The 18,939-nt window shown below is 38.5% G+C and overlaps 1 protein-coding gene across 1 annotated transcript; it reads right to left on the bottom strand.

Moving 5' to 3' along the window:
* Positions 1-306: 306 nt before the first annotated feature.
* LOC148840791 (serine/threonine-protein kinase Nek1-like) lies at positions 307-18,447 on the bottom strand. The gene is made up of 8 exons (XM_088920324.1): positions 18,220-18,447; positions 15,335-15,483; positions 14,589-14,812; positions 11,392-11,525; positions 10,854-10,986; positions 1,268-1,377; positions 1,067-1,180; positions 307-345 (listed from the first exon to the last, which is right to left on the bottom strand). The coding sequence occupies exons 2-8, from the start codon at positions 15,481-15,483 to the stop codon at positions 307-309; spliced, it is 903 nt and encodes a 300-aa protein (XP_088776450.1). The 5' UTR covers positions 18,220-18,447.
* Between the last annotated feature and the right edge of the window lie 492 nt (positions 18,448-18,939).

Here is an 18,939-nt window from a genome sequence, read left to right as displayed (position 1 = left end):
CGAACCACACTGTGCGATCCGATCTAGCAGAGCAAAAAAATTTGCCTGCGTAATCAGTGGGATGGTGTTACCACAGGTTCTGTGCAAAACACGCTGTATTTTGGAATACACACTGTAGAACCCCCCAGGCCTCTGTTTCTGATCTGAAAACATCAGATCCGCAATAATTTCATTCATGTTCTTGACATACGCATCTATCTCTTTAACAAATTTAAGGACATTAGCATTCGACTCTTTGTTTTTCATATCAAGCTTTGTAGAGAGAAGTGTGTAAAGCACTCTAAGTAAGAATTCAGACGTATACATTCAAAATTCTTCATTCTTCAGCCGATGGCTCACCCGGGTCTGTAAAACAGAGTAAAAGCTGCATTCACATTTTACATAGATCTTTTTTTTGCGTCTGTAAAAATAAGAATAGTGTTTCTTTTGCAACGCAGCAAAAGTCACGTCTACTAATTTTTCATCCAGCTGTTCAAATATGGTTTGTACAAGCATGTATGGGGAGCGGTCGTCAATTATGTTTTTCAGCAACTGTTTTATGCCCCACTCAGTGTCATTTGTAATGGTGTATGAACCCAGACACCTGGCGGTGTACAGAACAGCCGATAAAATTCGGGCTAAACTGAGAGACTTATAAATTTTGAAAGCGGCAAACGTCACATCTTCAAACCCATCTGTGTAGCCGACAGACAGGCATGTGTGGCCCCGCTGATCGGGATGGTCAATCAAACAGGCCGGGCAGTCATCAATCAGAACCCCCTTTAAACAGTGTTTGAAGATGCAATAAACTACTGCTTTCACAATCTGGGGCATAACATCAGGCTCATGAGGGACTTCGTTAGCTAAACCTGGTTGGGCATCAGCTTTATTAACATTTGGTCGAACACACAAGCATAGACACGAAATATTCAGTTGGGCTGGTAGTTTGAAGATTGATGCGTCGACCTCCTCTTTATTCTATTAAAGGAAAAAGAAAAGGAAGGCTTAACAAAATAGACACGCTGTGTACCTAAAATATAGAGCATTTAACGCCTCTTTTGAGTTAGGGTTTTTCGTTAATATTTACCATTTGTAGCGAGGTATCATCACAAATACCAGGCAGTTCTTCAATATCCGGTACCCCATCTGAACTCACACGCCCGCCGCTGTCACAGGTCGCAGAGGGCGGGGTCGGGTTTTGCTAAAAAGAAGACCAAGTATTAAAATGACATCCGCTAAGCGCCGATACAACAATTCCACGATCAGAAAAAACATTTTAGCCGCCTACCTCTTCACTTTGTAGAGCAGTGGACCCCGATATTACTCCACACAAAGAAGCCATCTTCGCAGCTCCCAACAACGGGCGGTGTCTGACAGCTCCAGGGATGCGCTGCAACCCTGTCAAGCCAGAGCGTTTAAGAATATGCGCCAATGGTGTAACCACGCCTACACAACACAAGACATTTTTCAATTGGCTGTGTTGTTTTAGAACGACCCCCCCCCCCATTGTTTTATCGAGAGCGAAAAGAATCACTTATCAGTTTATAAGTTTTAAACTTTAAAAGTATTAACACACAACACAAACACAAATGATGTGTTTCCCCAGAAAAGAAATTTTTAAACACTCGGTGTTGGTCTTAAAGTTTTAAAAATAATGTAATAAGACATAGCTTATTTTTAATAACACATTCGCGACAGCTTTTTTCGAAAGTTTGAAATGAATTTCCACACACCGCGAGCATAAATGTCTTTTAAGTATTAACAGGCAACAAATGATGGGGTGTTGTTCTTTATATTTTAACGGAATGATCTTAAAGTTTTAAAATAACGTATTAGAGATATTTGAGAGAGGTGGGGGTCGACGTCACGGTAGTTAAAGGCTCTGGAATGCAGAGTGGGGGATGCTAAAATTGACCACATAGCGAGGGGGGGGGGGTGGTAAAACTGACCTCAGAGCGAAAGTTGATAAAATTTTAAAATTTTAAGCGGGTACAATTAACAGTGACAATAAACGGACGGATATAGGAGTTATAGTTTTTCATTTGTTTTAAATGCTGTTTTGTGTATACATTTTATATTCATGTAAAGTTTTCTAATTTATAATCACCACATGTATTTCATGCAAAAATGTTCTTAACATCGCATCGTGAAAAAATAAAACCTCAAAACGTCAAGCTTGGTTTGTGAACACGTCGCTATAAAGAATAGATACATTTTCTTATAGCGATACCGTTAAAAAAAAACATTTTGCTTAATAATATTCTTAGTGGTCTGTTGGTGAATCAAACACAGACACCGGGGCACATTTTCACCACGTTTTAACTGCTATGAAATTTAGACACCGTTGTATGTCTTAAAATAATATAGATTTTAACATTATAACCGTCTAAAACGTTTTCTAAAATGTTTCTTAAAATAATTTCTACAGCCCAGCACGTGCACACCCCATGATACATAAGGTTAATGGTTTTATGGGGGGGGCATGTGAGAAACGTGTTTCTTAGAAGAGAATGTTTATCGGTTTGGGGTATAAGTACCAGCGGTGTAACAGGCGAAGTTTTGGCTGGATTCCAATTCTCATAGTCTTGCGTTATCGACTAACTCGTCAGAATGGATCACACTGATCAATTACAACAGTCTGAAGATAGTCTATTTACAGACTTAACACTATTCGATTTGATAGACGAAGACGAGGACTCCACGAATCACAGCAGTATGTATATTTGGCTTATTGTGAGAAAATTACAACGTCACGGTGCATGACTCATGTTGACGTGTTGTTAGCTATAGTTGCAAAATGTTGTATAATATTTGTATACTAGGCAATATTGAATTATTATAATGGAATTACCAGGGAGTTGTTCCGTAATGTGGCCGTGACTGTGTGTATCCATTCATTTCCATTAGCCACGAAAACAACAGCTGTAAAAAGACCAGTTACGGCGCAACCCAACGCTGGTGAGTAATTACGACAATGTTTTGAATAACGCTTTACGACCATGTGAGTCTTAAAGACACACGGGTACTTTCTCCACATCAATACACGTATGTGTCTATTCCACAGATGCGGGCGAAGGGACAAGTCGATACACGTTTAAAAAACCACGTTTGGGGTTTACAATACCACCGCAAAACCTTGTGGAGACACATGCAGATGTTCACGTTATACCAGAGAGTGCGGAGCATATTATCAGATTGCCTGGGAGAAGAGCTCAGTATTATATAAACCATTCTTTTAGCATGCACATTTAAATGTGTCTATAATAAAAATTCCCACCGTTTTTCTATTTTTTGGTAATTTGCGGTGTTGAGTTCTTTCACTAATGGTATTTTCCCTCCCCGTGCAGAACCCGAACCTTCAAAAAATAAACTGCGACGCAGCGCTAAGACGTTAACGGGGTCAACGAACTCAAAACGTCTCAAATCAACAACCAAAGGTTAATATAATTTAAGCGTGGTCAAGATGTATTATGATACACTTACGGCAACCGTTACTTCTTTTGTTAGAATGTTAATTCGTTGAAAGATCCTAGTTCACGTAGTTTTCTGTTTGGGGTTATTAAAAAACCTTATTTTAAAACTGCTTAGCCTTTAAAGTTAAAAGCAACTGGTCTGTGCTGTGTGTTACCCAGTAGCGCCACCACAGTCTTAAAGGAAAGCGGTGTAACAACATGTCCGGGTAACTTGTTCCATTCACCCGCAGCCCTTTGTGTAAGGATGTGCCACATGTGTGGCGTTTTTATCCTAGTTATCGTAGTTTTCTGATTTTGACCGTTTAGATTGCATTGATTGTTGTGTTGAAAAGTCTTTTATTTTTATCACAGTGTAGTTTTCTGATTTTGAGATATGGAGCATTGGTGTGGTATTAAAAAGTCTTTTATTTTTATTCACACAGCAGCTGTATCGACGAGCGATGAAACAAATGTGGCGGAAACGTCGGACCCTAAGGTGGTGACTGCATCGAAGACGGCTGTTAATACTCTGACCAAAACCAAACGTGTCAAGCCTTTGGAGAGAAATAGTAACGCAATTAGAGACTTGGTGTTTGGTGATGTGCGAGACTCAGTGCGGTATATTGCACAGTTACTATCAACGGTGAGCACTAATGAGGTGGATAAAAAGCGGGATTTAGAGAATCTGAGAGCAGCTTTAGCAAGTGTACATTCCATGTTTCCAAAACCGATCCAGGTTTACACTGCTAGCCTCTTAGACATAATTTCTAAAGAGGATGCCACTCTAAACTCTGGATTTCATAACCTGATAATGCTATTTCATGGTTCATTGGCGAAGATCCCCAGTGATAAATGACTAAACATGCGGTCTAAAGAGTGTTTAAAAGACCGACCGCTTGCCAACATCAAACGTTTGTACATTAATAAAAGAGTTAAACTGGCAAAAGCATGTTTGTTGCGCCGTAAAGGATTCAGAGAGAGGCATCAGATTTACCAAGGGCCGCCCAAACCACGCAATGAGAATGCAATGGTAGAAAATAACTAAATGGCCGGGGGTGCTGTAGCAGAACAGGATGGCGGTAACTTTGAAAACCGAGAACCGGTTGTGCTGAACGATGTGAATCAGGTTGGTGGCGGTCCCGGAGCGAATAGAGACCCCTTAGTTTTCCTGGAGCGTATACGAAGTTATAACAGGTCTTATAATAATTTTAGAGCAACAGGGCACCATGAAGAATTTCATTTTGTTAATCTCGACAGAATAGCCTCGTATGTACAGGCTATAGACGCTGTGCATTGGGCAGTCCAGAGAATATTGGATGAACTTTCTCCAAACATCGGGGCGAATGATTTTGTACAGCTGCGTTTGACTTTGGGTGGTTTTAACAAACCCTTGTTCTCACGCAGGAGACACCCCAGAGAATTAAATGCTGCCGATTTTTTAAGCCACATCTCAGACCTCTTACAGAGCCACACAGAAGTTCTCACCGATGACAGCCGATTAGTGGTGACGATAGGAATATGCAGGGGGGTGCCCGCCGAAGATTTAAATCCGTTCTGTACAGCAGGGTAATTGAACTGAAAAAAGCACACCTTATCGACTTACATTACACGGGGGGTAATCTGTGTTTTGCCGGGAGTGTGTACGGTTTGTTGAACGAAGGTTGTACCGATGGGGAAATGTTACAGGGCGCTAAACGAATGCACAAAGAGTTGGGTTTTCCAGAGAATCGGAAAATTAGTTTGTCAGACATTACCACTTTTGAAAAATATTTAAAGGTGGTCATTAAAATGTTGTACCACGACCAGGGTGATTGGAAATATTTTACAACGGGGCCCACACCACCAAATTCTAAAATACTTTTTGTTCTACTGCATGAAGAGCATTTTTACGGGGTTTTAAATATTAAAGCTTTTGTGGGGGCGGTGTATTTTTGCACTAACTGCCATGCGGCTTACAGATGCAGCCATTCAAAATGCGCGGGCGATACCGCATTATTTTCCGGTACGCTGTACGCAGTCTACCGCAAGTTACCGTTAAATACCGCAAGTTACCGGTAAATACCGCTAGCAAAATAATAGTATCTGGAATTTCCGCAAGGTGGAGCTAATAAAGCTCAACCTCTCATGTTTGAGCTGTAGCCTTTAACGAAGATATTACTAATAGTATTAATAATGAATGACCTTGGACAAGCTGTAAACTCAAAGTATTGCCCTGGTCCACATTCTTTTTTTCATTGACCGTCATTGTAAAAGTAACACCACAGCATTTCGCAATCACGCATTTTTTTCCAATCATGCAAAGTACAGTAATTTTTGAGAATCGATTCACCATGCCTTACACATGCTCATAAAAGAGATTGATTTAGGAACATAAACATATTACCGTATGCAAACTGTACTGTATACAGTATGTATATGTATATTTAATGTCTTAACTGTGCCCGTTTAAGTATTGAATATTTATATGGAATTTTACCACTGAAGGGAAATCTTAGTGCCTGAGCATAAAAAGAATAGGAGCATACTGCAACGCGTGTGAAGGCCATAAACGATATTAATTTTGGAACATAAACATACAGTATATGGCTGGTCTCGGTACTTTAAAGAAAACATACACGAAACATGGTTTCATTATGACCAGAATCGGTCTTGAGATATTTTTAACTTGATTTACAGTATTTGAGAGGTATGTCTTGACACCGATACTACGTAAGTACTGCTCACGTACTGTATATGTTTCTAGGTTTATATTATGCATTTCATACGGTCAAATTACTTTTGAGCAACTGATAAGAAGCGCGAAACGGTATGCCCAGGGCGTTTTAGTTTCGTTTTGTGCGGGGACTGCTTTAACTATATCGCTGTGGATTGATTAGAGATATCAAGTACATACAAGTCATTTTTTAAATGTTGTAGTTTGTCTTGTAAAAATGTTACGAGAACATCATCTGTCAACAATTACACAGGTTCTGTTTCCATATTGCGGATTTTGGTTACGTAATATTATTTTCTAATTTAACGTTGTGAATATATGATTTGGGCAAACAGAGCCGCAAAGAAGTACATTATGGGTTGTTGTTTTTTTTTGCAGTTTTATCTAGAACAAGCGATGCTTAAACCTTTGTCTGATTCTTGTGAAACTATCCACACGACAGTTACCCACAGTAGGAGTTGACTTCAGTGATGTCACTGATGGGATGTTTCTAAAAATCCATCCTCTGTAAAACGTCTTCTCTAGTTGTCCTGCATATGTATTCGCTAATGAAGCTGTGTGTTCTGAGCCTGGATCTCTACATTTCTGTATGAACCAGCTTAGAGGGCTAAAGACAGCTTGTGTTTAAATTGAGTGTAAGGTAATTTATGCTTCTAAAGTCATGGTCAGCATTTATTATTGTACTGTGCTGTAAACTTGTTCTGTGCCTAGTCACATTATTTTATAGCGTTTTTATAGCGTTATCAAATCTGGTGGCGCTGTGTGTTAGTTTCCTGACTCCCATGTCACATGGTCTGTGATTGAATCCCATGGAACTACTGTACAGTATCACTTTATTTTTTAACAAACATTTCTTTGAAAAAATGAAACGTTTCCCTTGGTCAGAGATTAAATAAAACCTCACTCGCACCAAACAAATTTATATTTCTAAATATCACAACATGATCGAATTTAAGTCTTTTTAATAACAATGAATAGTCACCTATGCGTTACAAAATAAACATTTATATTGATTTGAATCGCGTTTTGATTTAAATCGTAAACGCGTGTTTAAATATATGTGTTTAAAGGTGATATACTGTATAAAAGCGCTGATTCTTATGGAGTGTGTTCCGCCGGGGATTCAAAAATTTTTTTTTTTTAATCGCGTATCTAAGGAAAATTGCAGTATAACTTTGTTAATGCACAAACAGTGGCATGTTACATTATAATTTGGGTGTCTCCCCTTGCCAGAAAGCTCTAAATTGCATTTTGAGTGCGGTTTTTGACTTTTTCTAAATTGCAACCCATAAATAAAGCTGATAAAGCTTAGACTAACTGTATTCTAAACTGTATTACAACGTAAATTGCAAAAATGCACTTGGAATCTGTCCAAGCCCTCCTACGAAAATTATTTAAACTGCGACACTGATTATTCATCTCTAAATAAACTTTATTTTATATAGCGTTTTAGGCGAATAGGTAATTAGATTGCTCATAAACCTAATCGCTTTTTCTACATAAACACAGCGTGATTGCTCTCTGAAAATGCTTTTCCTTTATATTTAGGCTCAGATTTCAACTATAGATCGCATTATTATAAACTTTCTTGGAAAAATGTATTTTATGTAAACCATGTTTGCTATTAATTCATTTAGGGCTAAAATACGTTCATTGTCTTCCAATCGAGTCGAGTTGACATTAGAAGCTTGCCACTCCCGAACTGTTACACCAACGCATTAGCATGTTAAAGCGACTTAATTGAGGTGCCCAGCTACCAGTTAACACTGTACTTCCTACTTTAAAAATACTTGTGAAACCGGTTTAATTCGTCACAGCCAGCACTCCTGCAGAGAGGGGGTTGTATTCGTAAAGTAGAAGCAGGCGAGATTTCCAGCGAAAGACACCTCCCCCCCTCAAAAACCCAGTAAGCAGCAAGGCTTTATGTTGAAAATTGAGGTGGATTTTGTTTATGATAAAGAGGAGAAACTGGGATGGGAGGAGGGTTTGGTTTTGCATAAGGGGCGGGATTATGATAATTGGAGGAATTTGCGAGAGTATAATGGTTTGATATATTTGATTTTGTATTGTGGTCGTTATCTATGTTTTTGGTTGGTATTATGTTTATATGGTTGTTTTTGTTGGTTGGTTGTTATTATGGTTATTAATAATACGATCTATAGTTGAAATCTGAGCCTAAATAAAAAGAAAAAGCAAGTGATTAGGTTTATGAGCAATCTAATTACTTATTCGTTTAAAACGCTATATAAAATAAAGTTTATTATTAATTTGCTGGACAGAGCAGTGAACATTATTATGCATGAGACAAAGATAACGATCTTGATCGGTTTAGAAATCTGTGTACGCTGTAAGGTTTTTACTTCTTAAACTTTTAAAATACACGTTTCGAATAGAAAGAAATCCTCTTCCTGGTACAGTCGCATGAAGAGACAGGCGAAACAGCCCTACACAGCCCTGTCGCAGTACACGAATATAATCATATCGTTATTAAATTCTTTAGATACGCGATTCCATATTATATTAGCAGAAAAGCTTAAACTACCACTTTTTCACACGCTATTTCACATGTTAGTTAAATTTAATTTATTTATATATTATATATTTATATCTCTGACCAAGGGAAACGTCTCATTTTTTCAAAGAAATGTTTGTTCACAACGGCGACTGTCAGAAGATAGGACACAGCGGCTCAGGCACCCGCTGAATGGAAAAGGGGCACTTTAATGTTCTGTATGGCTAATACTAAAGCCAATACTAATATTCAATACTTTAATATCCTTTTCTGTATGTTTAACAATAGTGGGTACTGGCCTAATTCGTCCCTGCTCCCGTTGTTAGGTGTTAATGTGTTGTTAAGTGTGAATTTGTAGCTGTTTCCCTGGGGTCTGGCTTTTTTTCTGGAAAACCATAACTGGTCTTGTCCAGATTGACTGTCGGCGCCCAGGTCTGACAGTGCTGCTCCAGCAGTGCCAGGTTCTGGCGCAGCCTCTGTTCTGTGGGCGACAGCGGGACCAGGTCGTCTGCACAGAGCAGGAACTCGATTTCCATAATTAATGCAGATCAGTAAATCAAGGGACAAAACAATTATTGCGCCCGGGTCCTCAATGGGCTTTGACGTGCTAATGCGTTGGTTTAACAGTCCGGGTGTGGCAAGCCTCTAATGTCTCCCGACTTTGAAAACCAAGTAATAACTTAACTTAACGTTTCATATGTTGCTGTTGTGGATGCCTGTGGAGTGTATCTTATTTGTCGCGCGCCCTCCCCCCCCCTCTTTCCCTCAATTCAATTCAATTCAAGGTGTTTTATTAGCATGGCAGATGGGTTCAATCAGTGTTGGGTATGTACTTTGCTTTGAGATTCCACTTTTAAAGGTGATATATAAATTTTTGACTAAAATAAATTGATATCTTTGTCTTCTAAGCTCTCTGTGTACAGTGGAGCCTCCTATCCAGCCAGCACATGTCCACAGACATTCACAACAGCGACATATCATAAAACGTTTGCACATATAGTGTGCAAAAATGCACTTTATTTACTAAAAATAAGACAGAGATACTGTATCAATTTATGTTGCATTAGCCTGATTATGATTCAAAAAACACATATAATTAAACACGCGTTTGCGATTTAAATCAAAATACGATTTAAATCAATATAAATGTTTATATTGTATCGCATACTGTCCAGCCTCCACTTCTCTATAAAAATTTACTCTATTACACACACACACAATAGAAGCAGGAAGCAGAAGCAGGGACCATTGTCAGAAGGGAAGAAGGTGACTATTCATTGTTATCAAAAATGACTTAGAATCGATCATGTTGCGATATTTTGAAATATAAAAGTCAATTGATATGGATAAAAGTCAACAATATGGAGTTGAATTGCTAGGTTTAAGACATTGACCTGTAACATTATCATTAACCACAACAAATAGTATTTTGCATACTGAATGTACCTGCTTGCCCACTGTCAAAACATATCCTCCAAATGGTTGTCTCATAACCACCGTGGCATCAGCTAAACGTTCACTATGGCAACAAGTTTGTGTTTCTTTTCTTCTCTTTTCATCATGTAATAAACCTTTACTTGTTCCTTTGCAGCCTACGCACGCAGACCGTGCTACCTACTTGAACTTCTTCAACCCACTTCTGCTGTGACCCACTATGCCTTCTGCTAAATCTTTTTCTAGATCTCTTTGTTATTCCTTCCCCTCCTCCCTGGGCTACCTGCCCCCTTCTTTCACAAAAACGGCATTCCATCTCTTCACAGGGATCTGTTCCAAGACTAGGCTTTCTAACCACCTCCTATTCCTTTAAGATTGGCATCATTATAATATCATTCCTAAAGTATTTTGCCTGAAATTTAACACCTCATCCTGACATCTGAAGAAAGCTATACAGCTGAAATGCTGTGTTTCTTTTCTTCTCTTTTCAGCACAGAATAAACCTTTACTTTTTCCTTTGCATGTGGCACAGCTACCAACTTGAACTTTGTCAAATGTAATTTTTGGAGAAAACCAAACTAATTTACATCAACAAACAGATTTGAAAGCCCATTCGTATCTTGTTATGAGGTGTGTTACCCTTGCAAGCTGTCACGCATGCAAGCCCTGTTGGTGGAAATATGTCAAGACAGAAAAAGAAATTTCAAAGGTTTAAAATGAATTATCAGATTTATAAATGAATTTTCAAAACATTCAAACTCACCCTCCTGATAGGCTCCATCTGCCATAACAAGTTGAAGAATCTTGGGATACAAGTGCTGGTGTTCACTTCCCAGAATATTAAGTATGATATCTGACCCAATATCAATATTCTCATCTTCATCTTCATGAATAGCCTACCACACCAAATACAAAACACATTTTAAAAAAATGTATTAGAGCAAAATGGATTGTATTTGGCTGGCCTTTCTTTTAGTCATTTACAATAATCTTGCGAACAAAATTTCAATTTATAACTTATGTTTTTTAAACTGGGTCCCTAACTTCCAATTACCTTTACATATGCACTATAATTACCAATGTGCATCTGCATGCAAGTAGTAAAGAAACTAGTAGAGGCTAAATTCACACTGGAAAGTGAAATGAAGAACAATAAAATAATGAAGACATCATAGCCAAAGTGTAAAAGTTCTTTATACTTTTTACTGTGGAATTAACCTCTGCTTGTTCCTGAATATCTTTGTTCACTGAACTGACTCCATAAAAAAGCCAATGAAGGAATTCTATTTCCTCCTACAGACCTTTATTTTATTATAGGCTTCAATGAAGTTCTCAAATCCCATATCCTGCTCCAAATGGAACCTCAGCTCTTCTAGGCGGCTGAATATACTATCCTGATCATCAGCATCACTTGTTGCTTCTTCATCTGTGATATCTAAAGGATCAGGAAAAAAAGTGTTTTGTTGTACATTTTCATGTCAAGCAGTAATTGAAGATCAGACCAGTACATCTTAGGTCTTTTAACACTTCAAAATACAAGCCAAACAATGCAACATGACACCGAAGTCAGGGGACATGGGTACAGAGGTGCATGGTGTGGATTTGTTTTGACGGATCCTGATGTTCTGGTGTTTTTACTTTTCACATTTTACTGGATGTATAAGACTGATGATATACCAGATATGTAAAGAAGTGAAGATGTTTAGTACTCATAGCACACAGAACGTGTACATAAATTGGAGCTGTGGCAGTAAAAAATCTCAAAAATGTCAAATGGTTATTTAATAATAATAATAATAATTGCTTACACTTATATAGCGCTTTTCTGGACACTCCACTCAAAGCGCTTTACAGGTAATAGGGACTCCCCTCCACCACCACCAATGTGCAGCATCCACCTTTATTTGTCCATAAATTTAACAAAGGTTAAAGAAAAGTTTCTGAATCCTGATGTGCAAAACTTTAGGTGTGTGTCTAGGCTAGTTCATGACTAAACAGCAAGGAAACAATTAAAACAATCACATTCTTTGCCTGAACATTGAGGTCTTAAATTATAGTTATATTTGTACAGATGTTTTTTTCATTCAAGATGTTTTTTGCTAATAGCTAATTGTTAGTAGCAATACATTAACCAGCAGCCATATCACCCTGCAACTCACAACTGGCAACCCACTGAAGCTAAGCAGGTTTGAGCCTGGTCCGTACCTGGATGCGAGACCTCCTGGGAAATACTAAGGTTGCTGCTGGAAGTGATGTTAGTGGGGCCAGCAGGGGATGCTCACCCTGTGGTCCTATTTGGGTCCTAATGCCCCAGTATAGTGACGGGGACACTATACCATAAACAAGCGCCGTCCTTCGGATGAGACGTAAACCCGAGGTCCTGACTCTCTGTGGTCATTAAAAATCCCAGGGCGTTTCTCGAAAGGTATAGGGGTGTTTCCCTACTTTCCCTAATTTCCCATTGGCCCTTACTAATCATGGCCTTCTTATAATCCCCATCTATGAATTGGCTTCATTACTCTGTTCTCCTCCCCACTGATAGCTGATGTGTGGTGAGCGTTCTGGCACACTATGGCTGCTGTTGCATCATCGAGGTGGATGCTGCACATTGGTGGTGGTGGAGGGGAGTCCCCATTACCTGTAAAGCGCTTTGAGTAGAGTGTCCAGAAAAGCGCTATATAAGTGTAAGCAATTATTATTAAAAAGTAACATGACCAAACCAAGTATTTACAGACAAATTAGTTTAACTTCTATTACCCCATTACCAAGACCCATTGCTGCACCTTATGACAGCACATTTACATTAAATCTGGAACTAAAAAAGGTTCCAGGTGGATGCTGGTGGTGGTGGTGGAGGGGAGTGCTATATAAAGCGCTTTGAGGGGAGTGTCCAGAAAAGTGCTATATAAGTGTAAGCAATTATAGTTATTATTAAAAATAGTATCTAAACAAATAGTTGATAATAGACACCACAAATTAAACTTGGGAGTTGAGTGTGTGCCTGTTTCTGTTTGGGTGTGCCCTGTCATGTACTGGCGTTCTGGTGTATATCCTGCCCTACACCTGTTGCTTGGTGGGACCCTGTGGGTAAAGAATTTAGAAAATGGATGGATGATTGTTAGAATTCTGATTCAACTGTTCTGAGTAAAAAGGTTGAAGAAATATGGAACAGGCTACTCAGCAATATTGTTAAAGCCACTCTTTGACAAAATGGCAATAAGAGATCCTTGGATCAATTAGCTACTAAAAGAGTTAAACTACCTAATCGCATTTGAAACATTTCTTATGCTCAAAAACATGTGCCATGTATTTTTTAATTCCAAAGTCTGTCTTCAAATTACAGTAGCACCCACAATTCCCCAACATTACATTGCAAACATGCAGCTCCAGTATGTATATTTATGACACCTCATTTGGTCATGACATAACAGGGTTTTTAAAAATAGGCAGGCTCAGGAAAATAAACACAAAACGCAGTTGTAAGTCCTTCCATCTGCAACTACTTCTCTCTGGTTTTTGAACCCACTGTTCAAAGGCAAAGCCAGGAATGACACTTGCACCACACCCTTCCTTCATCTAGGCTGAGGGACTGTTGGACTCTTCAAGTCCTGTTCTTCAAGGGGGGGGGGGAATGTGGCTGATCTAAAAAACTGGAGGCTTATAACGATGCTCTGCATGGACATCAAGATCATGTCCAAGTTATTGGACTGCAGACTAAGGATCACACTGCCTCAAAAAATAAATTGTGATCAGATGAGCAGGGTGGAGGGGAGATCTGTAAGCTGGAACCTCCCTCTCATTTGAGACACCATCGCCTAGGCCACTGACCTAAACATGCCCATGATAATGAGATGACACTCAGATGAGCACCTCAAAGGAATGGTCTTCAAGTCTGTCTGGGGAGGTAGGGGTTGTATGGGTTGACGAGTACATCACAAGAAACCTGATGTGCCAGGCATTCGAGGTGTGGAGAGACATAACGTATTTTCCCCCTGAAACCCGAGTGCATCTTCTTCTGAAACCTCTGTTGGGAGCTATGGGACCCAGTCAGCTGCAAGTAACTGTACTTTTTCAGGCTGTGGTTCCCTTCCAATGAGGCACGCGGTCAAACACTGGATCAAAAGCAGAAAAGCCACCAGGAACCCACACCCACACTGTCACATGGACCCAGAGATAAGAGGCTGTGAGACGGTAATATCAGCAGAAATATGTCAAGTTTAAGTTTGTTTGCTGCACTGGTTGTGTTAACTTCTTTTCACTTAGAAAATCAACAAAACATATAATTTGGCCAGGGGTGCCCAAACTTTTGCACAAAACTGTAGCTATGGCCTCTTAAATTCGTCCAGGCTGATGGTCTGTCCATGTAACACTTAAAATAAAGGGGGAAAAGTTTAAAAACTAAATATTTAAAAATGTTAGTGAGCAAATTTAAACTCTGAGGGAGATCAGAGCTACTTTGTTAAAATGTTCTGAGTGGAAATGTGGTCTCATTTCTTACCAGAGTGCCACTCTTCATTGAGTTCGCTCCCAATGCTAGGGTGATTTTCTTCCCTGTCCAACCCATTAGCCAAAATCTCCTCTCCATCCAATGCATCTTCAGAGGGGCTGGCATTTAATCCAACCTCATCCTCCTCGCTATACTCCTCACTGGGCTGCTCCTGCAGCAGTCTCTCCATGGAGGCCTGAAGTTCTTGGAGGTCTTCATATGTCTCCTCAAACACACTGAATTAAAGATCAGAAACAATATATTTTACTGGCAAGCTGTGCATCACTGCAGGAAAAACAACCTAACAAAACTTCTCAAAAAATGCCATTATTATGTAAAATAATGACAAAGACAAACACAATGTAGGGAGACATACCTTTTACTTGTTTATGTTTAATAACTAAATATTCATATATTAAACATGCAGTAACAATAAAAATAATATCAAACTAATTATTTAAAAATGTTTTTTTTTTTTACAAAAATAGGTTTATTCTACTGAGAATATAGATTGGCAATAACAAGGATATTGGGCAAACTACACCCAGTCAGAAAAATGCAAGTTATTTACTCCCATAAGAGTGGTAAATAACTTGCAGTAAGTTATATACCGTATATCAAAAGATCAATTTTTCAAAAATGTTTATGCTAAAAACAATTATGCTACCCCTTTTAAGCTTACTATTGTATGTTAAAGTTTTTTATATTTTTAAGAGACTTAAAAAGAAACAAAAAGGATAAAATGACATCATGCTCACGTGTCTTCAGAGTCCGAGTGTCCTTCAGCTTTGACTGGTTCATCCTCAATGTCATCTATTTCAAGATTGTCATCTGGAGCATCTGCATTGTTATTAACAAAAGTTCTAAAAAGCTTGCTAAGATCTGGCAGGGAGCATGTCCTCAGCATCTGAAAGTTAAACATTTAAAAGGAGCCCTCAAATACTTTGTGACAACTCTCTACTAATTTAAAACAATTTTATGAGAAAGCATTAAAATAACAACAGTGCTACATTTATCCATTATTCCATTATCCATTATTATCAACAAAGTTTACTGTATTACATTTTATAGCACAAAAAAACAAACCTATGGGCTTGGTAATAATAGATGTGTCCCAGTTCCTGGGTCCTGCGTTTGATTCCTAACTGAGATGTGTTCTGTATGCATATTCTTAATGGCTTTCTCTGAGTAGTATGAACTTGTTTCATGTCGTCAATGATGGTCAAGAAGTTAATAACAAAAACAGCACCAGCCATGACAGGGCAGAATGCAACTGCAAAGCCAATTCAGACTTCCCTTGGTTTCTTGAATTATCATTGTATTACCTACCAGAAGGCAATTTGTACAAGAATTGGTCATATAATGACAACTTTCATTAGAACTATTAATTCAAATTATGGACAAGTCAAACACCAAAGCTTAGCCACTTATTTCCGGTAGAAGTTGTAACAATGCGGATGTGGGAGCAGCCACGGCAAGTAACGGTAAAAGAGGGGCTGGAGGTACCTGTGTGAGGTTACAGAAAACCGAAAATAACAAAAAAGAGGCGGGAAAAACAAAAAAAGGGTAACCAGACTGGTCTTACCCTATTTAATGGGATTCAGTCTGGGAGAGCAGGGAGCGCTAGGCCACAACAAAAATAAAAACTCAACCTGTGTACAAGGGTCAGCATGCCCCGGTGGAAATGCACAGTGGTACAGGCAAAAAGAAAATAAAAATGAAGGAGAAACGACGGCCTTACGCTCGGTCATAATCCCCTCCGTGACTATCGCTGGAATGATCCTCCCTTTCTGGGGGTCTGCTCAATGTATCTTAAAGTTCCCCCATAGCTACGGCTTGTCATTAATTAGCCAGAACAGCTGTGGTTGTGAAGGCAATGCATTAGCCTCAATCCAGGGCTCTAAATCCACAGTGAACACACCCCCACGTAATGCCACAAAGTATAACTGAGTATGGCTACCTTTTGCTGCGCACTAACCAACCATCAATCTGCTGTGAATTTTTGGAACTTAGTTGGTACAGAAAAGTACAACATCATACACAGAGTGGTCATGAAAATAGCTTCTTTGGTTTAAAGTATCCATGCAAATCTGCTTTCTCTAGCATGAGTTTGATGTTCTGAACATGTCTGACTGAAGAGCAGAATCTCTCAGATTATACTCCATATGACAACACAGGATAATTGCATGTAGTGCCAAGTCATGTTAAAATAAAGGTATGCAAACATTTTTAAAATATTAAATAATGTGTATTACTTCAATTGCAAGAGCTAAAAGGCTTGTGTACTCTTCTAAGAATATACAGAGGATACTAGTTTGGGATATTATTAATTACATTGAAGGAGCTCTCCAATGTACCGAAAAGAACAGAAGTCAAGGTTTCTTGATCAACAAAAGGCAAAAATAAATGCACAACCATTTACATGCACAATATATCATTTGTCATGCTACAGGACTGAAAGGACAGTTAAATAGATTCTGGGATTAGTGATTACCTGTAAATTGTGCTTCAGGAATTTAATTAGGCAAAATCCTCAATTGATGAAACTGAAGCAACCAATTCATTTTCATTTGTAATTATGTGATATTCAGGAGTTTTAGCTTGGAAACAGAAATGGCCAAAAACTAAAACATTAGCAATACAGCATATAAATACTCACAGACAATGTCTAGACTGGTGTGAGGGATTCTTAAATTTTGTTTGTATGGGCCAAGCACAAAAAATAAATTAAAGATGGGGTCCAATGAGGAAAACTTTTGCTTCATTATTATGAGTGTACAACTACTATTTCAGATTTAATTTTGATAAGAATAAGTAATTAATTTTCAAGAAACCAGGAAGAGATCATTTATACTTACAGATAATAAACTGAACATTTTCTGGCACAACAGAGGTATTCCTCAGTATCCCTAAAGGTTCCTTAATGCTTTGACATGCTCAGGCTCTCATTACAAGAAAATCTAACAAGACAGAACACCTGAACCAAGCTAAAGTAACCTCATAATTAAGAGCTATTAACTCTTTTAAACTGAACTATCATTGTTGCCATTTAAAGTTTTCCAGAACAAAAATATGTCTAACTTTAGGATACAAAGAATTTTGTAAATGAAGAATTCAGTTGTGAGGGAATAATAAGTGGAAATAACAACACAAGAATTGAGTAGCATTTGCTGTTTTTATAATGCCTCTCAGTATTAAATACTCATAAGAAATGTATGTGCAGGAAAAAAATAACATGTAGAAAAACAGAGCACAAATTAGAACATTCAGTTATGTAGTTAGGTACATTTGTAATGCTACACCTAAAGACTAAGATGGGTGGTTCATTCAGTATAAAATTTAATTCCTGAAAATTCAAGCTTAAATATAAAAAAGATTGTCCCTTTTCCTCCCTTCTAATACTAACACAGCTAACACAGTAAAAGCCTAAAATAAAAATATGGCACTGTATACTTTTTTTGAGAGATCTAGGACTAAACGGTGGACAGTTACAAATGCTCGAAGGACAATACCAGCCCAGCTATGAAGCAAAGCATTCTGGAGGCTGCCTGTATCCCCACTTCTCATTAGATAGCCAGAAGCATCAAATTACAATATGAACTAATTTTCACTTTTATGCAAATTCCTTGATGTAAAGTCTTACCTTGGGGTTATTGGCATCAAACAAACCTGTTGACAGTCCAATGAGAAGAGAGTCCTTGTCTTTGGATTTAATTGGTGAAACAGAGCGTGACCGAGATGTCACAGAATCCTCTTGTGATGATTGTGCAGACAAGATTGCCAGAGCTGTTGCCCTTCTGTGTGCTGGGGAAGCCACCTTCTGAAAGAAGGGCTCAAATGCTGAGCTCTCCTCACAGATCTCCCTTTTGGCTATCAGTAGAAAAGACAAAGTTTCAGACACAGCACTAATTGTTTGAATCAAAACTAGGCTCATTCTCCGTCTAGTGTTTGCCCTGATTCTGGCTTTGTACTGTATATGCTCGTGGGTTAAAAGATACATTCTTTGTTGTTTTTTTTATCATAGCACATATGAATAAAGCATAACAAAAGGGTTGGCACAGCTAGAACTTGAGTCATGTGTAGAATGTTAAGATTAGTGCATACATACAGATGCAGCCATTCAAAACGAGCGGGGTATGCTCATTTCGTGTCGTACCGCGATATACCATATGTAAATTAGATTATGTTAATAGTATCCAGAATCACCTTGTAAAACCACCAGGTTTAGCTAATAAAGCTTAATCTCTCATGAACAGCATTTGAGATGTCACCAGAAAACACCTGGTTTAGAATCCCGATCACTGCTGAGGGACAATCTTTATTCAATTAAGAAATTAAGTTGTATATGCTTTAGACTTTTGAA

This window comes from Atractosteus spatula, chromosome 1 (genome assembly GCF_055471065.1).
Source record: "Atractosteus spatula isolate fAtrSpa1 chromosome 1, fAtrSpa1.hap1, whole genome shotgun sequence".
Taxonomy (NCBI): Eukaryota; Metazoa; Chordata; class Actinopteri; order Semionotiformes; family Lepisosteidae; genus Atractosteus; species Atractosteus spatula.
This window is presented reverse-complemented; position numbering and strand designations above follow the sequence as displayed.